General features: G+C 45.1%; 1 protein-coding gene across 1 annotated transcript in view; it reads right to left on the reverse strand.

Moving 5' to 3' along the window:
* Window positions 1–22,841, reverse strand: part of BTC (betacellulin) — a 76,156-nt gene that overhangs the window by 6,997 nt on the left and 46,318 nt on the right. The window contains exons 2-5 of the mRNA XM_073637725.1: window positions 17,463–17,561; window positions 11,275–11,392; window positions 10,252–10,398; window positions 1,420–1,520 (exon numbers count right to left, since the gene is read on the reverse strand). Of these exons, the coding sequence (XP_073493826.1) occupies window positions 1,421–1,520; window positions 10,252–10,398; window positions 11,275–11,392; window positions 17,463–17,561 (464 nt within the window). The 3' untranslated portion in view covers window position 1,420. The remainder of the gene's footprint in view (window positions 1–1,419; window positions 1,521–10,251; window positions 10,399–11,274; window positions 11,393–17,462; window positions 17,562–22,841) is intronic.

Consider the following 22,841-nt stretch of genomic DNA (forward strand, 5'->3'; position numbering starts at 1 on the left):
TTACGTGCTGAGCTTTTGACATTTTTATTAATACCATTTTGGGGCACATACATCTTTTTGATCATTTTTTATTGTATTTTTGTGGATAAGTGCAGCCACCACATAAGGCTATGTGCCCACGATGCAGAAATGCTCAGGATTTTTTCCTGAGCGTTTCTGCATCTCCCTGGCAGAAAAAACGCATGCGGATTGTACATGTGGATTGTACATGTGGATTGTACATGCGGATTGTACATGTGGATTGTACATGCGTTTTTCCTGCCAGGGACAAGCGGATGTGAAGCATTTTTCACATACATTTCCGCATGCGGGTTGTCAAGCGATTTTAGCATCACTTGGAAAGTGCTTGACAACTTGGTCACACTATATACTGTAAATCCATGCAAACGGCATGGATTTATATAGTGTGACCCGAGAGAATGGTAAAAAATAAAAAATATATCTATACTTACCTTCCGATGTCCTTTTGATGTCCAAATGTATGGTTTAGATTTTAATAGATTGGACACAAAGATTCCAAATATGTTTCATTTTTGTAATTTCCTTATTTTTAATGGGGAAAAGGGTGATTATTTTAATTTTTAGATTTTTTTTTAATTTTTAAACCATTTTTTTTATTTTTACTGTATTTTTTAGTCCCTGTAGGAAAACTGAAAATGCAATAATTCCCTCATTTATACCACAATACCCCTATAATGCTGTATATGGGAAAATCATAGCTTTCCTGTAGAGCCCAGAGTGTAGTGCGTAATTTATTTCATTTGTATGTTAAACACTCCAAAAATAAAATTGAAACAGCAAAATTGCCATTTTTCATTCGCCACAATTCCCCCCAAAAATGCAAGAAAAGTGATCAAAACATCTTACAAACCCCAAAATAGTATAAATAAAAACTACAGTTCACTGGGCAAAAAACAAGCCCTCAAGTACCTCCATCGACAGAAAAAGAAGAACGGGTCTCAAAAAGTTCTGACATTTTTTTATCCACTAAAATATATAAATATAAAAAAAGTTTTCCATCACTGTAACCATACTTACTTGGCGAAACATATTGCCAGGTCATTTTTACAACACAATAAATGCCAATCAAGACCTAAAATACAATGGAGCAATTGCATATTTTTTATCTTTTCACCCGACATTCTTTTTCAGTAAATTATATGGTAAACTTAAAGGGGTCATTCAAAACTACAACTCAAACTGCAAAAAAAGAAGCCTTCATATCATGTTGATTGGAAAATAAAAAAAATATGTCTCCTGAAAGAAGAGGAGGAAAAATTAAAGCGCAAAAACGAAAAATTGGCCTGTTATGAAAGGAATAAATAAGGGAAAGAACATTAAGCTAAATCTGTTCTATGTAGAACAATCCACAACCCTACATTTATCTGATGGAAGGAAAAATAAAGATCCTTTACTTACCTTAGACAAAGTGTGTTTCTTCCATTTTTCCCGTGGCCTCATTACTGAGGCTTTCCATTTCCTTTCCCTTCATTTTTCTTCTGTGTGCTTTTCTGCAGTGACTGTAAAAAGGATGGATTAGATGAAAAGAGAGCTTCAGCCACAATGCTTTATTCTTATCGATATATACAGTACAGACCAAAAGTTTGGACACACCTTCTCATTTAAAGATTTTTCTGTATTTTCATGACTATGAAAATTGTACATTCACACTGAAGGCATCAAAACTATGAATTAACACATGTGGAATTATATACTTAATAAAAAAGTGTGAAACAACTGAAAATATGTCTTATATTCTAGGTTCTTCAAAGTAGCCACCTTTTGCTTGATTGTTTTTGCAACTGCACTTGGGGACACATTCAAAGTTTGCCCATTTTTTCGACTGACTGACCTTCATTTCTTAAAGTAATGATGGACACTTGTTTTTCTTTACTTAGCTGCTTTTTTCTTGCCATAATACAAATTCTAACTGTCTATTTAGTAGGACTATCAGCTGTGTATCCACCAGACTTCTGCACAACAGAACTGATGGTCCCAACCCCATTTATAAGGCAAGGAAACCCACTTATTAAACCTGACAGGGCACACCTGTGAAGTGAAAACCATTTCCGGTGACTATGTAGCACCCTGAGGATTCGGCTGCTACAGGGGTATTGCACCTCAACCCAGAGGTGTGATATTCCACTCCCGGGTAAGGATGGAGTGTGGATCTGAGCTCGGTAGGCTGCATGCACTACATACATCCCATTTCCGGGGAACAGACCGACGGTACTCCCACTTAGAAATGTGCAGGTACGACCGAGTCTGTTCCTGGCTGGAGTGGGAGGGGGGTGGTACATCCCATGTAGTGTAGGGGCAGATAGGGGGAGCAGCCTGGGTAAAGTTAGGAGCTCATTGGGTGCTGGTCACCTGAGCTCACACATAGAGGGTGTATATAAGGTGGGCACCAACAAAGATCAGGGTCAGACGCAGAGAGTCAGATGCAGAGGATCAGATACAGAGAGTCAGCTGCAGAAAACAAGTCAGGAGCAGAGGAGAGAAGAAAGACAAAGACCCAGAGTGAGAGAGGAGAAAAGAGAGAGACCCAGAGCACAGAAGAGAAGGACTCTGAGATCCTAACTAAAAGCACCGGGTGAAGAGTCGGCATCAGGGTACCGGAACCCAAGCTGGTGGGGGTAAAAACATTCCCCAGCCAGAGACCGGAGACCGTGGGCAGCGTTTGCCACGGTCACCCATCACATCCACCCCGAAGGCACACCACATGAAGGGTCAGGGAACCCAGGGCCAAGGGTGTCCCAACAGAAGGCCCGAGGGAGCTGGACCTAGGTGGATTACTGGTGGGGACGGCCAGAGAACGGGACAGAAAGAGAGCTCAGGGCCACGCTCCGGACTTGTTTGGGGGTTGGCTGGATCCAGGACCTGGTGGACGCAGCACGGCTCGGGTGGTCACTAGCAGCTGGAGTGACCAGTACAACATCTGCAGTGAGTAAACACCCTTAACTGCACAACCCGACTCTGTCTTCACTGCCGTCTGCACTACACCACCACAACCCCCATCCTCTGCGCCTGTCCCCTCTGAGGCTATACCCCTCCCGTTGGGGGTTATCTCACCAAGCTGCGCACCCACCATCAGCCTCAGCGGACCCTGCTGCAGCGGCGGCCACAGTGACCGCATCACAACGGGTGGCGTAGTCGACACAAAAGAACTCTTAATAACATCTGTAGGACTGCCACATAACACTGAGCTTGACGCCCTGGGCACGGACCGGGTCACAGCCACTCGGAAGACTACAACCCCCCATCTGATCCGGTGCCGGGTATTCCCCTCAAAAAGGAATATGTCCCAGGGGGCGCGTCAACTTTGGCGTAGTCGGCAGGATTACGTGCCCGCAACACCCGGGTACTGCGTGCCTGAAGAAAAGTGCAAGTTTACCTCAGAAAGGAGTCTCCCGCCGGTTCCGGAGGGTCCACGCCATCGGACTCCATCACCAGTCGTTTCCCGCCGATTGTCCGCCATTTCCAGCTTGTTCCCGCCATCTGCAGAGTTTCCCGCCACTGGGCGACGCTTCCCGCCAAAACCGCAGATTTCCCGCCTTGGAAGAGCAGCGGACGCCATTATGGGCGTGCCAAAGGAGGGCAGGAGGCCACCTCCCATCGTGGGCCGGGACAGAAAATGGCGCCAAAGGTGGAAGCCGCCCCCACCAACAGAGACTGTGATGCTAGAGGTGTCTGTCAGCGTGAAAGAACTACCCCTGGAGCTGACAGTCACCGAGTTGCCCCGGGACCGCCCTCGAAGTGGGAGGAGACGAAAGAAAAGAACGAAGATGGGTGCCGCCTGGAGCAGTCTGGAGAGAGCGCACCCGGAGGCAAGAAGCCTAGAGCTGAGTCCAGAAGAAGCTCACCCGGAGATGGCGAGAGAGCAGAGCAGCACCGGCCCGCTGGCCAGGAGCCTGCTGGAAGAAGAGCAGAGCAGCACCGACCCGTTGGTCAGGAGCCTGCTGGACACCACGACCCCACTAGGCCTAGTGGAGGTCCTTGCACAGCTCCCCCGAGACCGGGAGTGTGCACAGACTGCCCTGGAGGGCCTCGCACGGAGGATGGCCCGGGTACAGCGCGAGACATTGGCGGAGTGGAGCCGGGAGATAGCTCAGCAAACTAAGACCCGGAGCACGCCAGCCGAGACGAGGAAGCAGACCGCCTCTGAGGATGGCGCGGGAGGACCCAAGGCCGGAGACGGCGCCGAGGAGGGAGCCGAACGCATGGAGGCAGGTAAAGGGGACGCCTCTACCCCAAGCCGTGACACCGCTTACCTGCCCCAGCTCCCCGTCGCAGAGCCCGAAAGTCCCCCTGCTATGCCCGAAAACGCCATGTCACCGATGCAGACTAGGCCCCAACCGGAAGCCGCCGCCGCGACCCCTGTGACGTCACACGCCTCGACCCCGAGCGTGACCAAGCAGGAAGTACCACCAGCCTGGTCGCAGGGCCTAGAATTCCCGGGCGTCGCATCACCAACAGCGCCCCCTACCTCCGCGGAGCCTCCGGCCTGGTCGCAAGGCCAGGTAGCCCAGGGCGCCGCCGTATTAACGGTGCCCTTCACCTTCCAGGTGCCCCAGGCCTGGCCGCAAGGCCTGGGCAACCCGGGCGCCACCACCACCGCGCCCGCACCCGTAAAACCAAGGGTGCCGCGTCTGGGAGAGGACTTGTTTGCCCAGCACACGTGGCCGGACGGGCAGCCTTTCATCTGGCCCCAGAAGTATTACGAACTGGAGCACCAGAGGAGGGTTGGGGCCATGTGTGCACCCCTGATTCCGGCTCCGAAGCCCGTAATAAGGATCTCGCCCCCGCTAGCGGAAGCACAGTTTGAGTGGGACCCCACCGGAGAAGATCTTATGGGGTTCACTCAAGAGAGTCGGGCAGCTGCAGCGGAGCGTGCTGAGTGCTGCCGCCAACAGCTCGAGGAGTTTGCGAAGGAGCGGAGAGAGAGGCAGGTCCGGGAACAGCAAGCTCAAGTGAGGAGCGCGGAGCAAAAGAGCCGGACCAGGAGGGACCCCCGTGCAGCGCATTGTCCCCGCACCATCGGGACAGTGATAAAGTTTAACCAGCAGCATGGGTGGGGCTTCATTAGAGATAACAACACCCACGGCGACGTCTTTGTCACGCGCAGAGACGTGGAGTCCCATCTGCCGGAGGGGCACAGAGGTCGTGACCTCTACATCGGAGACGAGGTCACCTTTACCCGGCACAAGTGTGCCAAAGGACCTTACGCCCTCCACGTACACCGCCTGACGGAGGAGGAGTTGCAGTGCGGGGAGGAGGAGCAAGAGGACCCGGACGGGTCTGAAGTAACAACCAGCTGTAAGCAAAGAGCAGGAGGAAGACGCCGTTGAGTGCGGCAGAGAAGTGATGTAAATAGTTACCCGACCGGGTACCAAAGAAACTGTTGATACATATATATATAGTCCCCGTTGGGACCAGCTGAGTGAACTGTTTACCCGTTAACCCCTTCATCCTACAGGCTGAGGACTGTGAGCAGCCATTCCCTTCCCTCTACCTGGCCGAGGACTGAGAGCGGCCAATTTCCCCTGTATATAGTTGCGCTTCCTAAAGAGCCCCCTACCGGTTTTATAGGAAAACCAGTTTTTCTAAGAGACTGTCGCACTTTTCCCGGACACACGGTGCACAGTGTCCGGAGGAGGAACCTGAAACAAGAGACGACGAGAATGTTTATATGAAAAGTTTTATATATATAATGTTTTATATGTTGTTTAATATGTTTATGAAAAAAAAAAATGTATGTTTTTGGTGATATTTATGTCTTACAGCCCGAGGACGTGCTGTGATTTACCAGGGGGGAATGTAGCACCCTGAGGATTCGGCTGCTACAGGGGTATTGCACCTCAACCCAGAGGTGTGATATTCCACTCCCGGGTAAGGATGGAGTGTGGATCTGAGCTCGGTAGGCTGCATGCACTACATACATCCCATTTCCGGGGAACAGACCGACGGTACTCCCACTTAGAAATGTGCAGGTACGACCGAGTCTGTTCCTGGCTGGAGTGGGAGGGGGGTGGTACATCCCATGTAGTGTAGGGGCAGATAGGGGGAGCAGCCTGGGTAAAGTTAGGAGCTCATTGGGTGCTGGTCACCTGAGCTCACACATAGAGGGTGTATATAAGGTGGGCACCAACAAAGATCAGGGTCAGACGCAGAGAGTCAGATGCAGAGGATCAGATACAGAGAGTCAGCTGCAGAAAACAAGTCAGGAGCAGAGGAGAGAAGAAAGACAAAGACCCAGAGTGAGAGAGGAGAAAAGAGAGAGACCCAGAGCACAGAAGAGAAGGACTCTGAGATCCTAACTAAAAGCACCGGGTGAAGAGTCAGCATCAGGGTACCGGAACCCAAGCTGGTGGGGGTAAAAACATTCCCCAGCCAGAGACCGGAGACCGTGGGCAGCGTTTGCCACGGTCACCCATCACATCCACCCCGAAGGCACACCACATGAAGGGTCAGGGAACCCAGGGCCAAGGGTGTCCCAACAGAAGGCCCGAGGGAGCTGGACCTAGGTGGATTACTGGTGGGGACGGCCAGAGAACGGGACAGAAAGAGAGCTCAGGGCCACGCTCCGGACTTGTTTGGGGGTTGGCTGGATCCAGGACCTGGTGGACGCAGCACGGCTCGGGTGGTCACTAGCAGCTGGAGTGACCAGTACAACATCTGCAGTGAGTAAACACCCTTAACTGCACAACCCGACTCTGTCTTCACTGCCGTCTGCACTACACCACCACAACCCCCATCCTCTGCGCCTGTCCCCTCTGAGGCTATACCCCTCCCGTTGGGGGTTATCTCACCAAGCTGCGCACCCACCATCAGCCTCAGCGGACCCTGCTGCAGCGGCGGCCACAGTGACCGCATCACAACGGGTGGCGTAGTCGACACAAAAGAACTCTTAATAACATCTGTAGGACTGCCACATAACACTGAGCTTGACGCCCTGGGCACGGACCGGGTCACAGCCACTCGGAAGACTACAACCCCCCATCTGATCCGGTGCCGGGTATTCCCCTCAAAAAGGAATATGTCCCAGGGGGCGCGTCAACTACCTCTTGAAGCTCATCAAGAGAATGCCAAGAGTGTGCAAAGCAGTCATCAAAGCAAAAGGTGGCTACTTTGAAGAACCTAGAATATAAGACATATTTTCAGTTGTTTCACACTTTTTTGTTAAGTATATAATTCCACATGTGTTAATTCATAGTTTTGATGCCTTCAGTGTGAATGTACAATTTTCAAAGTTATGAAAATACAGAAAAATCTTTAAATGAGGTGTGTCCAAACTTTTGGTCTGTACTGTATGACATCACACTGAATCTTAAGTTGCCCATACACGCTCAATACTTGTCAGCACATTACTGGCATGGCCGACAGCTATGGCTCTTGAATTCCCTATATATACACTGCTCAAAAAAATAAAGGGAACACTCAAATACCACATCCTAGATCTGAAAGAATGAAATATTCTCATTGAATACTTTGTTCTGTAGAAAGTTGAATGTGCTGACAACAAAATCACACAAAAATCATCAATGGAAATCTAATTTATTAACCAATGGAGGCCTGGATTTGGAGTCACCCCCAAAATTAAAGTGGAAAAAACACACTACAGGCTGAGCCAACTTTGATGTAATGTCCTTAAAACATGTCAAAATGAGGCTCAGTATTGTGTGTGGCCTCCACGTGCCTGTATGACCTCCCTACAATGCCTGGGCATGCTCCTGATGAGGTTGCGGATGGTCTCCTGTAGGATCTCCTCCCAGACCTCGACTAAACCATCCGCCAACTCCTGGACAGTCTGTGGTGCAACGTGACGTTGGTGGATGGAGCGAGACATGATGTCCCAGATGTGCTCAATCGGATTTAGGTCTGGTGAACAGGCGGGACAGTTCATAGCTTCAATGCCTTCATCTTGCAGGAACTGCTGACACACTCCAGCCACATGAGGTCTAGCATTGTCCTGCATTATGAGGAACCCAGGGCCAACCGCACCAGCATATAATCTCACAAGGGGTCTGAGGATCTCATCTCAGTCCCTAATGGCAGTCAGGCTAGCTCTGGCGAGCACATGGAGGGCTGTGCGGCCCTCCAAAGAAATGCCACCCCACACCATTACTGACCCACTGCCAAACCGGTCATGCTGAAGGATGTCGCAGGCAGTAGATCGCTCTCCACTGCGTCTCCAGACTCTGTCACGTCTGTCACATGTGCTCAGTGTGAACCTGCTTTCATCTGTGAAGAGCACTGGGCGCCAGTGGTGACTTTGCCAATCCTGGTGTTCTGTGGCAAATGCCAAGTGTCCTGCACGGTGTTGGGCTGTGAGCAAAACCCCCATCTGTGGACGTCGGGCCCTCATACCACCCTCATGGAGTGGGTTTCTAACCGTTTGTGCAGACACATGCACATATGTGGCCGGCTGGAGGTCATTTTGCAGGGTTCTGGCAGTGCTCCTCCTGTTCCTCCTTGCACAAAGGAGGAGGTAACGGTCCTGCTGCTGGGTTGTTGCCCTCCTATGGCTCCCTCCACATCTCCTGGTATCTGCTCCATGCTCTGGACACTGTGCTGACAGACACAGCTACCTTTCTTGCCACAGCTCGCACTGATGTGCCATCCTGGATGAACTGCACCACCTGAGCAACTTCTGTGGGCTGTACTGTAGACACCGCCTCATGCTACTGTACCTCCTAGAGGTGAGAGCAATGGCAAAATGAAAAAGTGACCAAAACAACAGCCAAAAAGGATGAGAACAGAGAAATGGTCTGTGGTCACCACCTGCAGAACCACTCCTTTATAGGGGGTATCTTGCTAATTGCCTATCATTTCTACCAGTTGTCTGTTCCATTTGCACAACAGCAGGAGAAATTGATTCACAATCAGTGTTGCTTCATAACTGGACAGGTAGATTTCACAGAAGTGTGATTGACTTGGAGTTACATTGTGTTAAGTGTTCCCTTTATTTTTTTGAGCAGTGTATATACAGTATATATATATGATCGCTTTGTTCAGCTGAGCATGCATGTGTTCTCAATGGCGACAGTGAAGTAAGTTGCAGCCAGTGTGTGGCATTAATGTACCCTAACAAAATAAAGCAGAACATTACGGTACACTTCTTTTAAAGGGGTTGTCCACTATTAGGACAACCCCTTCTTAAACTAAATGTTCAGTCCCGATAAAATAATAAAACCTATACTCACCTCCCATGCCGGCTCCGTTCCAGTGGTGTCAGCACTCGCGGAACCGGGGCTGTGATGCGGTGGAATGACACGTGATGCCCGGCGCACAATCAGCGCTGGCGTCACTATCCCCACCTTCGTACGAACTGAACATAAAGAGGAAGCAGGGGCAGCAGCTGATCCCGGACGTACTCTTCATGTCCCGTTTGTCCGAAGGTGGGGACAGTGACGCCAACACTGATTGGGCGCTGGGCATCACGTGTCATTCCACAGCATCACAGCCCTGGGACCACGATGGCCGATACCGCTGGAACGGAGTCGGCATGGGAGGAGAGTATAGGCTTTATTATTTTATCGGGGCCGAACATTTAGTTTAAGAAGGGGTTGTCCTAGTAGTGAACAACCCCTTTAAGAAAAATGCACCGCAATGTTCTGCTTTATTTAAAGTGGATCTGTCACAGTATTTAACAACACAAACTTCATAGATTATTAAACGCATTTCTTTGGTCAGATGAGGCTGATGTACTTATTTTGAAAATCTTTGTCAGAATGGCTGTATAAGCCTCAAATTAAAATGAGCAAGAGATGGCACTCATGAAATGCTTATTAAAATATCAGGCATGAAAACTTTCACAAAGGATTATACAGGCATTCTGACCTGGATTTTCAAAGTAAGTACATCAGTTTTAACAGGGTTAAGAGATCTATTTATTAATATATGAAGTTTGAAATGTGAAAATCTGGTGACAAATCCCCTTCAGCATCTGGCACCCTCTGAAGAATTTCCCTTGTCCCGTATGAGGGGTCTTTTCCCTGCAGCCCAGTGAAGAAACATTTCCTGGTCTTTGTACATTTTCCTTTTCATTGAGTGTTCTGACACATTGATGGATTTTTTGAAACGTATAAAAGTTCATATGCAACAGATCATTATATGAAACGTTGTGTGCGAGTATGCCTCCATTGTATCAGAATAATCAGCTGGGTGCACTGTCAATGAATGGAGAATACATGAACAATTCCCTGCTTCCCCTCACACCATACATGATAAAACAGAGTACAAATATCTTACTGTGAGAAAATGCAGATAGAAACAATGACGATAATGAGAGCCACCATAGCAAGAATCAAGCCGATCACAACAAGTTGCCCCCTGTCTTCTTTCAAGTAAAATAGGTCCAGCCTTTCACATCTTGACCCAGTATAGCCCTCTTCACATCTAGAGAAGAGAAAATAGATGACTGCTGGTATTGATAATAACACAGACCTGGTTTTCTGTGCTGTGCTCCTCACTAAAAGCTCCCTCCAACCTGCAAATAGAGACACCACTCAATCCAGACATTTCTTCTTCCTATGTGCAGGATGGAAAGCTGGTGTCCTGAACTCTTTACTTACAGAAGCAACAGACACCATTATCTCAGATACCATGCACTATTATCCAGAATAGCCATATGATAATTAGCAAGGAACATGAGCTGTCACTTGCTCATTATCATAATTCACAATACAATAATGCGGTAATATCAGTGCAATATCAGTTTATGATAACAAACACCAACTATGGGTTGTCCTGCTTCATTTTTTTCTAGTTCATAGGCTGGTAGACTAATAAAATACCAAATTGATCTCTTAATCACCCTGCCCAGGTCCAGTGATGCCTCTCGACCGCTGTTCCAGTCTTAGTTGATCAGCTGCAAAACTGGCCTCGTAACCGCTGCTGCTAATCATTAGGCTCAGTAGCTAATAGTGTCTATACCGACACAGCAGCTGAGCCCAGTAATTGGCTGCAGCGGTTATGTTATGTCACCGATGCAGATGATGAACAAAGACCGGAGCAGATGTGGAGAAACCTCACTGGACCTGGGGAAAACATCAGGTTACCTTATAGGTCTTCCAGCCTATGGCCTACAGAATATGGAAAAAAGACAACCTCATGGAGGTGAAATATAACCCTGTTCATAGGGCCTATAGCTGTACATGCTGTTACAATATTAAGACTATATATGCTTTTACAATGCTGTGTAATAGATATTGAAAAGTCATATTTAAGACATACATTCAAGGTCAAATCTTCATAAAGAAGAACACTACTTACATACAGGCTGGCTCTTTCAAAACCATTACAAAACGGCACTTCCCTTTTACACAGTAATGTCTATACGACTTTGGACATCGGGAAAAATGGCTTCTCGATCTTGCTGGCTCAGAAATTCCTGCAAGTAACAGTGAAAACCCCATCAGCCTCCAGGTAGAAACAATAATCGGTCACATACTGGATCTTTTTTTTTTTTTTCCGGAAAAACTCCACCTCTTTTGCTGACTGCTAACTTGTCATTCACAAGGGGGGAGAGAGCGAAGTCAAAAAGGAAAAATTAAAAGAGACATTGGGGGGTTGACACTGTTGGGTGAAGATGGCTGATACCAATGACACTGTTTGGAGGCACTGCAGCTGGCTCTGTTTATGCCTCTGGATGTGTGCATCTGCATGGGCACATCTTTGCAAGGGGAAAATTGAGGTTGGCAATGAAGGTGAGAATTTATAAGTAACTGTGTCTGTCATTATTAATGGGGGACACAATACAATACTATATATCGGATGACAAAGCCCACACACCCATTACTTCCTTTTCACAAAGAGCTATTGAGGCAGCTATGTACATTTTAAGAAATAACATACCCGTACCATGAATATTTTAAGGAAAATTATACCTCCCCGTCCTATGCACTTAACTCACCCATACACAGATCACAGGAATAATTAAGCCTACAACACAGAGTAGCCGCACCTACATCCTACTGGTCCCTGTACAGACTAGACAATCCCTAACCGCACCACTAAGAAAAACACCCCCTCGGACCTGGCTCCCTATAAAGCTGGGGTTTCGCGTACCTCCTGAGGAAACAGGAGGGAGGTCGTCACACACAGCTAACCAGGAGATGGAAAGTGCGCAGAGGAATACGAGGACCCAGGATGAAGAAACTTAAAACACATGCACAAAGGGGAAAAAAGGAGAATAATAAATTAAACAATTATAACCTCCCACCAAAGAAAAAAAAGCACTGGGGAGGAAAACAATCAAACACTCAGCAGAAATACAAGCGCTGTTTGCTTAGCAAGGAAAATCCCTTAGCTGAAGAGCTGGAACTCCTTCGCACTAAACCACTTAGAAGTATAGCCAGCAAGGAAGTGTAGTGAAGGAAAAATATATATAGCCCAACCCAGACTACGATAGTGCAAACCAAAATGGAACAATGGGTTTTCTGAAGAGGAGCAAACACAGAAAGGAAAAATAAATGCAATAGGAACCATCAGCATTATGACCGGGAAGAAAAAGGCAATAGCTCAGCCGACAGGAGAACTGATCACGAAGCAAGGGGTCACCAGGTCGAATTCCAAAATCGAGCCATGACATAAGTGCCGTTATAAGGTAAGAGAACTCCTTAGAGATTCCCTCTAAATTACAGAAGAACACATATTATAACATATATAAAGATGACATGAAAAACTTCATGTAGTCAAAAAATCATCTCTCCGTGACTCAAAAGCCCGATCTCCCACTGCTCAGTGTCTCGGCCCGGACAAAACAATGTCTGGCCATTTCAATGACGGCTATGGTAATGACATCAATTCTGTAAGGAGTTGTTCTTTCCTATAATGTGCAGTTATGTGAGTCATGGAAGAACACACTTTATTATAATATTAGTCTCTTCTCCCAGCACAGATGCTCTGTAGATGCTCCTCACGTAAAATAGTTTATGGTACCAGCAGTCGTTTAGTTACATAAAACACAATTTACTGTATGTGAAGGTTTATTTTTACATGTAAATTATGTAATATACAGCACATTATAAAGCCAATGCAACATACTGAAGCAGTACTGCACGGTAGATCAGTGGTTAGCACAGCCGCTTTGCAAATCCCACCAAGGACAACATCAGCAAGGAGTTTGTACGTTCTCCCCGTGTTTGCGTGGTTTTCCTCCGGGATCTCCGTTTCCTCCCACACTCCAAAGACATGATAGGGAAAGATTGTGAGCCCCAATGGGGACAGTGATGATGAGGTCTATAAAGCGCTATGGAATATGATCGTGCTATACAAGTAAAATTAAAAATGCTTTTTTGGATGCAGATGTGTGACATGAGAATAATGAAAATGTAGATTTCCAACAATGAAGTAATAATAATAATTACTGAGTCACAAAATAAACAATTTAAAGCAGCATTAATATTTGTATGTCACTATGCTGTTACCGATATGATAACTTCCTGAGTTTCTTTCTTAAGCCAATATTGACAATATAAAATACTTTTTCTTTGAGACGTTTTTCTTCACTTTTGGTGTCACATCGTATAAGTGACATTTCCTAAGACGGTCAGATTGCAGTGGAGGGAGAAATGCTGCATAGTGAACGAGTGGAATTCCACTTGGGCACCAATCCGGAAAACATCTCTTCGCATATGGGCAAAGTCTACAAAACGTCTCTTTGGGCTGGCTGCTTCATAAACCTTTTGGTTGGCGTTACATCAAATGATGAGTCAGTGGGAAATCCCTGCATAAAACTGTGACTCTATCCTCACAGGCTTGTTTGGGCTTCACCAAATCCTTAGCATACTCCAAGAGTTAGTATTTCCATCAACTCACTTTCTTCTGTCACCACTATAAGGACAGTTTTTATTATATCTGATATTATTATATTCTTTTCTATTTTTTTTTCTTGCATAAATAATTCTTAATGCACCACTGCAGCATTTTTTTTTTAATTTCAGCGCTGGAGTGGTGCTACTAATCTTAGATCCCTGACCCTAGTATTAGAATTACCAGCTGCCGTCTTCAGCTCTTCCCTGCGCCGCTCCGCTCCCACGCCGCCATCTTGTGACCACAACTTGTGACTGACCGGAAGTCAGAGGTGACTGTCACAACCTCTCAGTTTAAGTCTATGAGGGCCTCGTTCTGGCCTCATTCTGGCTCTCGTAGACTTACATTGAGTTGTGACCTCTGTCTCGGCTAGCAACCACTGGAGCGATCCGGCAGGTCACAAACTGCAGGAGGCCGACCGGAGAGGTGCCAATAACAGATGAAGACGGCTGCTGGTAAATATGAGACTAGGGGCAGGGACCTTACATTAGTAGCACCACTCCAACACTGAAATAAAAAAAACAGCTGGAGTGGTGCTTTAATGCTTTTTTTTAAGACAGGAGCTGCAATTCTTTTATTGATACATTAGAAAGAAAGCTGGAAATAACATTCTTTACTGAAGTTTCTTATCATACCAATAAGAGACATGACAGTAAGGCTATATCCATAAACTTCTCCAGCGGTTCCCGTTATCTGCATGGGGTTGGTAGAAGTCCACGCATTTGCTGCAGAAATAGCGCAAATTGTCTTTTCAGAGAGGAAGAGGACTAAAACTCTAGTGCCACCAATAGGAAGTAGCAATTCTAAAAGTCAATATTGACTCTCTAACGAGTCTTGCCAGATGATTTAGGATTAAAGCCACAACCAAAATCTTAATTTGCAGACACTGTGTTTCGGGGTACTGCCCCTCGTCAGTGCAATGTGTGAGATCTGATTTGGCTGGGTGAGAGAATTTGGCTTTAATCCTGAGTCATGTGACAAGGCTAGTTAGAGAGTCGATATTGATTTTTAGGATTGCTACTTCCTCTAGGTGGCTGCAGAAATAACCAAATTCACATGTACAGAATGGATCTAATAGCAATACCTAGCTGATCAATGTATTAGCGACATCAGCACTATCATTATGGCAGGTCAAGTAACTGCACAATGTGAGTAAATAGCTGTACAAAACCCTATTCATGTACAGCAGAAAAAAAATGTGCACACTGCAGATTTTATTATAAGAAATCCTACAACAGGCAAACAGTGCAGTTGTAGCATTTTCTTTGCTGCCTTACAAGTGGCTTATGGCAGTGCTTTTCTGTTGTCATATTGGTATTACTAGCATAGACTTCAACTACGGCCTATTAGAGAGCAGTAAGTAATCTCCGAAATAGCAGAACTCAGGTAAGCAACATGGAGAGACATTTAAAGGGAACCTGTTATGTGCAAAAGCGCTATGTACCTGAAGATTTGCAGGTAAACAGTGTTAAAATGAAAGCATGACTACAGTGAGAATATAAACATATATAGGGGTGTGTACAGAGAGATTACAGTCATAGGTCACAATACAGTGACAGGCGGCTGTAATCACTCTCCAGTAGATTCATTGACAGCTCGCCCTGTAGTGTGAATGCAAAGCGAGCTGTCAATCAATGTGCAGGTTGGTGATTCCAGCCGCCCCTCACCGTCTAGTGACGATGACTGTAATCGCTCTGCGCATCACCCCTATGACTAAAAGCAAGCAGCTTCCAGGAAGATATATGTTCATTTTCTCCCAGTAGCCGTACTTTCAGTAAGGTGGCGAGGCAGCATTTTAATGCTATTTACCTGAAGATTAACCCTATATCTCCATGTGAATAGCATTTTCCCCTATGATGGACTCCCTGTAATAAATAATAAGCCTTAAAGTGATTTTTCAACTTAAGAAAAATGGTCTCCAAATGTTTTTATACGTGTATAAAAACAAAGGATGAGGCACTCACCCTCCCCAGGTTCAGTGATGTAAACCTCAGTGATTGGCTGCAGCGATTATACGCACTGTAAACATGACGTCACTGCTGCCAAAAGAGTGAAACGGGACAACCAAAACCCAGAGATTGGAGCAGCGTCGAAGAGACAGCACTGGACACAGCGATGGTGAGTACCTTCTCTGTTTGTTATTGTATAAGTATAAAAGCTTTTGGGGATCACTCTTAACGTGGAAACCTATTTAAAGGCAATGGACACACTTGTACTACTTTTTCAATTGTTCATTTGCCTCCAATAAGCAAAATTAGGCAACTTTTAAATTGGTCTACGTTAAAAATTTCGACCTATTTTGAGGTGTTGTAACTCCTTCATCTAGCTGGCTATTCTGCTGAAACTGACATCAATCCCACAACACGCTGATCATGACTCTGTCAGCAACCTCTGCTTCCCCCTTCCCTCACTGTTCGGGTAGGATCACAAGACCAATTTCTCCATACACAAGAAAAAACGGATTATTCTGATCAGAGTGGAATCAGTTTTTCTCATACGGAGAAAAAAAAAATAAACAGTTTCTCCAACTTGTCCTTGCTGTCAGTCTGTGAAAATCGGACAGCAGTCGGATGTGATCCGAGTGGGGTCCGATTTTTTTCATGGAACCACAGACTTGCCAGATATACAGCAAGAGAGTATAAAACCTAACTTTTAATAGATATAGTTAAAACTCAAAAATACACACAAAACCATAACATATATATAACACCATAAAAAAAACACAAAAAGCCCTCCCAACACATTTCTGCCTCAATAGCGAGGCCTCATCAAGGGAGTGTACTTGTAAACGGAGGGACTCCGAGAAGTCCAAAGAGTATACAGTGTATCCAGAAATAAATAAATTAGAAGAGGTCCTGCAGTGGCACCTTCAAATAGTGGGACCGATGAGGCCTCAGTATTGAGGCACAACGCATTGGGAGGGCTTTTTGTCGTGTTATGTAAATAGGTTATATTTGGGCACTGCCCTTGTAAGGGTGGGAGACATACAGGGCATGACAGGGAAAATAGGAACATTATTATTAATCTGTCTCCTAACTATTATCTCCAAGCCAAGGACCTCACCGGAACTAAACGACTACAATTGAATTGGGAGAGATTGTAACTTTTTTATACTAACACTGGCACTATGAACACTTTAGTAATAGGGTTATGTATATACCTTTGTTTTGTGTATATTTTTGAGTTTTAACTATATCTATTAAAAGTTAGGTTTTATACTCTTTTGCTGTATATTTCTATATTATTTGATGAGCATTATTTGACCATCCTGACTGGATGTTCATTTTGCCGGCTACCCATAGACTTGCATTGCCGATTTTGATCCATCCCCTTAGTCCAAAATCCACGGATAACACTTGTTCAAGAAAATCACTTGTGTGCACGAGGAGTAGAGAGGTAGGAGATTGTGTGCAAAAGCTCAGTGTGTAAAAAGGAGAAAGCATCCATATTATTATGGAGGGCAGATCACAAAGGCTGCAGAGAAAAGATGAAACAAAGGGAAGGACAATCACATGGCATAAAACAGCAGTATTTTTTATGCATATTCAACATTTTACAAATGTTACCCTCCTTAGGAATAGATTGTTCAAAAAAACATTGACTTTAAAACACCAAGAAATTTCTAGTACATTGTTCTGATAAATTACCTGAGCAATTGTCTATGTACTCGGGGCATGGAAAACTTCTTGTTGCCGGTTGTGTAGTTGAGTTTCCATCAGAACTCACCCATGGGAAAACGATAAAGCCTTGAAAGAAGAAGAAAAACAAAAAGAACGTATGGTGTTTTACTCCAAGTCTCAGCTTCATGCTTCTTCATTTTGTACATAGGTTTACAATTTATTTATTCTATTATACAAAGTAACAGAATAAGGCCAAACCACACAGAACGAAATTCTCGGACTCCCCAGAAATGGCGACGTACAGCTACCAGGGACACATTTCTGTCTATACAAGTTTTTCCTCCACTGTTGCATTATAGCGTATTTCCATTATTGTAGTGTATAGTATGACCCTTCTCATCACACGTTACCGGATGAAGGGTGTACACTGAATTACTTACACAGAAAGCAAAACTAACTGATGTCCACTCATGTGACACGGCGTTCTATTTTTGTGGCTGTGCTAGGTAGTGAGTTTGGCAGCTGTTTCATGCATCAGTTTCTAAAAGTAACTCAGTAATTACGCTGGATCTCTCCCACAGACTGACAGAAGGATGGCAGCATTATTTACTGTATGTCAGCTCCCATTTGGCCTAAGGACTGTAATTTCTTAATTTGATTTTATTCTACAGATTAAAAAAATATGGACTATATAAGAACAATCATATAAATAGGAAAAATATATATTTTTGTACTGTGTTAGCCAGTAGATAGAAAACTATTTAGATTTGAGAGTCCTCAGTGGTTGATACCTTTTAACTGAAAAGATGGTAACAAGTTGCAAGCTTTCGAGACTCCGCAGGTCTCTTCATCAGGCATAAAATAACACAAAATCTGAAGAGTCACATATTTATACACAATAGGCCACAGAAATAATGCAATAGATGAGACAGGTGACGTAAAGCAGAGCTATTACTATTAAAGAGAGATAAACAGTTCTGGCTGTAAATATTTTAGTAGTTCATAGATAAGGAGTGTGAAAGTTTTATTGTCCTGTGACTGAGGTCTGGTCCAGGGTTGTGATGACCCCGCAGTTCTGAAGACCACATTCCTTAGTTGATGTAGAATGACATAAATCCATGCGACACATTCATTCCTGCTCTGAAGGAAATAAATCACAGAAACTAAGGACAGACAAATTGGTTATCTAAAATCAGTCTGCGGTGCCAAAAAATCTTAAAGAAGCCCTAAATCTTTGTTGTGCATGTAGTGTAGTGTGAGTGTAATAATATACTCACTAACTGCCGTTCTGCTCCACTTCTCAGTGATGTCACCTCTCCGCAGACCCTCTGAATGACCCAGTAGTGGCTTCTCTAATGTAATCCTATAGATCATTAGAATAAAACTCCATAGACTTACATTGCTAAAGAGACATCTGGCTCACGCATAGAGTACAGAGTGATCCGGAGAGTCTGAGGAGCGGTGACGTCACTGAGAAGAGGAGAAGAGGAGCACTGGATCCCGGAGAAAGCAGCAATGGGTGAGTACATTAATACACTCACACTACATTACATGCACATATGCTCAAGATTTAATGGAAAAAAAAAGATTCATGGGAGGGCTTCTCTAATTTTGACAGGTTGGTTAACCCAAATCATACATTTAAATGTTACAAGCTAAAAGCCTTGAAAATTAAAGAGGTTGTCTAATAAACAACTATCCTCAGGAAAGGTGACAAATGTTTTGTCACTGGTGGTCTGACCACTGAAATCCTCACTGATCACAAGTACAGGGGTGCCAGAGTAGCCATGTGAATAAAAAGGTATTGCGCATGTGCAACAGCTGCTCCTTTCATTGTCTAAGAGTAGTTTTTGCACATGCCCACCAGGGCTGTAGAGTTGTAAAGCCAAATAACCGCCTCGGACTCCTCAATTTCCCTGACTCCCGACTCCACAGCACGGCCTCACTACTGAGCATGTACATAAATTGCAGCACTGATTCATGTCAACTAAAAGCCGAGATCCTTACATCAGGAACAGAACAGACATTTATAGGACACTTCATAACTTTCCTAAATTCTTCTGAAAAACTTTACAGCACATCCTGCATTGTACTACTGAACCCAATTTATTATATATTTTAGGAGTCAGTCCATTATATACCTACTCCAACTCCGACTCCAACGCCACCAAAATGGGCACCGACTCCATGACTCCGCAGCCTTGATCACTGGAACTTTATTTATTAATTTGTACCCTGTATGTCATCAATTTTATAAAGAGGTGTAAGTAGATTTTGTTTTTGTATAAAACACTTATTTGCTCAAACCACAATAAATCTTTATAAGGATTGTACAGCATTAGAAAAATAAGGCTGCTTTCTTACAAAAAACAGTGCCATGCCTATGTACAGGTTGTGTGTGGTATTGCAGCTTATCCCCATTGAGCTGAACTGCAATACCACACACAACCAGTAGACCAGTGTGGCGCTGTTTTTTAGAAAAAATAAGCCATGTTTTTCGAATCATGGTCATCCTCTTCTAGTTGATTTCTGAATGCTACAACAATAACTGAAAATGTTCACATTTTATAATAGGGCGAGACTTCCCATAATGAATAGATAATTGTAATGTACATTTATCTTGGCAGCTGCAATTGCCTCAAGCATTTCTGCATGAGAAAAAGGTCAACACACCATGGTTTCGGCTTTGCTGTCCATTACACAACTAAATGCATTTTATATGAAAAGCTACTTCTCTATAATATGATAACTGGCTTTATATATAAAAGAAGGCCTCAATGGTTTTAACTGGAGAATGGCAGTCATGGATAATTGGTTTTCTTTGGACACATTTGGTATGTAAGAAAAGGTTCCTAAAAACTATGACCAAAATAAAAATAGTATCTACATGTGCCAATATCATTCTGCCCCCCTCTGCTGACGCTAAAACAACCCCACCCCACTGATTGTACTCTCATAACAAGTTTGGGGAATATTAACAAAGTAGTAAGAATTAACCCTTTCCTTTTTTTGGACAGCTCTGGAGATATGATGGGTAGACAGAGTTGGATAATTTCTATTTTTGTTTTCTACTCAATTAGCAGTTCACCATGCACTATGTTAGCTTTCTTGAAAGATGCCAAAAAAAGTGTTTTACACTTTTTTTTACTACTTTTGCACAATATGAGACATAGGGGTTTGTGTCTTAATTTAAGCATTAGTTGTACTTTCAATAAACTTAATGTAAAGTTTTATTTTCCAGGAAGGGACAAAAGCGATTCTATGATACCCTCTATACATTAGCCACATATGTACTACAGAGGCCAAGCACACCACTGCAATAGAGATATATGATCAGTACAAAATTAACCTAAAACATAATGGTTCTTATAAAATGCAGGCCTATGGAGTCGGTAAGCCAAACCTCTAACTCCTCAATTTCCCTGACTCCGACTCCACACCTCCGACTCCACAGCCCTGCCTCACTATTGAGCAAGTACATAAAGTGCAGCACAGATTCATCTCAACTAAAAGTCTAGTCCCTTAGATCAGGAACAGAAGAGACATTTATAGGACATTTCATAACTTTCCAAAATTCTTATGAAAAACTTTACAGCATATACTGCATTGAGCTACTGTACCCAACTACGACTCCACCAAAATGGACACTGACTCCGACTCCATGACTCCGACTCAACAGCCTTGATAAAATGTAGTGCATTTTATGGACCTGGGAATGCCACAAGTCCTCTGCAGTTGTCCTGTGGTATCTGGTACCAAGAAATAATTAGAGCATCTAGGTCCAGTAAGATGCTAGGTGGGATCTCCATGGATCGGACTTGTTACTCCAGAGCATTTCACGGATGTTCAATCAGATTGAGATCTGAAGAATCTGGAGGCTAAGTCAACACCCTTAACTTTTGTCTTGTTCCTCAAAATATTCCCGAAAAATGATTTGCAGTGTGACAGATACATTATCCTAGTAAGAGACCACTGCCATTATGAAATACAAGCTATAAGTCACATAACAATCAGAAATGGTTAGTCCTCATGTACACACACAGGACAAAGTTATTGAAAGCACAGTTACCCTTTAAATCATGTCGAAAAACATATCTGCTTCCAAGATCTAAATTGTGTTATATATGTAGCACCCTGAGGATTCGGCTGCTACAGGGGTATTGCACCTCAACCCAGAGGTGTGATATTCCACTCCCGGGTAAGGAAGGAGTGTGGAACTGAGCTCAGATAGACTGCATGCACTACATACATCCCATTCCAGAGGAGCAGGCCGACGGTACTCCCACTTAGAAATGTGCAGGTACAACCGAGCCTGTTCCTGGCTGGAGTGGGAGGGGGGTGGTACATCCCATGTAGTGTAGGGGCAGATAGGGGGAGCAGTCTGGGTAGTGATAGGAGCTCATTGGGTGCTGGTCACCTGAGCTCACACATAGAGGGATATATAAGGAGGGCACCAACTTAGATCAGGGTCAGACGCTGAGAACAAGTCAGTTGGAGAGAGAGAAGGAAACAGCAGCCCTGGAGAGAGAGAGAGGAGAAAGAAAGAGAAAGACCCAGAGGGGGAAGACTGAAGGGACCCAAGAACCCAAATTAGAGCACCGGGTGAGGAGTCAGCAAGAGGGTACCGGAACCCAAGCTGGTGGGGGTAAAGACATTCCCCAGCCAGAGACCGGAGACCGTGGGCAGTGTCTGTCACGGTCACCCACTACATTCACCCTGAAGGCAAACCACATGAAGGGTCAGGGAACCCAGGGCCAAGGGTGTCCCAAAAGAAGGCCCGAGGGAGCTGGACCTAGGTGAATCACTGGTGGGGACGGCTGAAGAAAGGACAGAGGGAGAGCTCAGGGCCACGCTCTGGACTTGTTTGGGGGTTGGCTGGATCCAGGACCTGGTGGACGCAGCACGGCTCGGGTGGTCACTAGCAGCTGGAGTGACCGGAACATCAGCAGTAAGTAAACACCCTTAACTGCACAACCCGAGTCTGTCTTCATTGCCGGCTGCACCGCACCACCACAACCCCCATCCTCTGCGCCTGTCCCCTCTGAGGCTATACCCCTCCCGTTGGGGGTTATCCCACCAAGCTGCACATCCACCATCAGCCTCAGCGGACCCTGCTGCAGCGGCGGCCACAGTGACCGCATCACAACGGGTGGCGTAGTTGACACAAAAGAACTTTAATAACATCTGTAGGACTGCCACCTAACACTTAGCTTGACGCCCTGGGCACGGGACCGGGTCACAGCCGCTCGGAGACTACAACCCCCCATCTGATCCGGTGCCGGGTATTCCCCTCAAAAAGGAATATGTCCCAGGGGGCGCGTCAACTTTGGCGTAGTCGGCAGGATTACGTGCCCGCAACACCCGGGTACTGCGTGCCTGAAGAAAAGTGCAAGTTTACCTCAGAAA

The sequence above is a fragment of the Phyllobates terribilis genome, unplaced genomic scaffold (assembly GCF_046119375.1).
Source record: "Phyllobates terribilis strain yellow unplaced genomic scaffold, ASM4611937v1 Scaffold_1__5_contigs__length_1240528914, whole genome shotgun sequence".
NCBI classification, from domain to species: Eukaryota; Metazoa; Chordata; class Amphibia; order Anura; family Dendrobatidae; genus Phyllobates; species Phyllobates terribilis.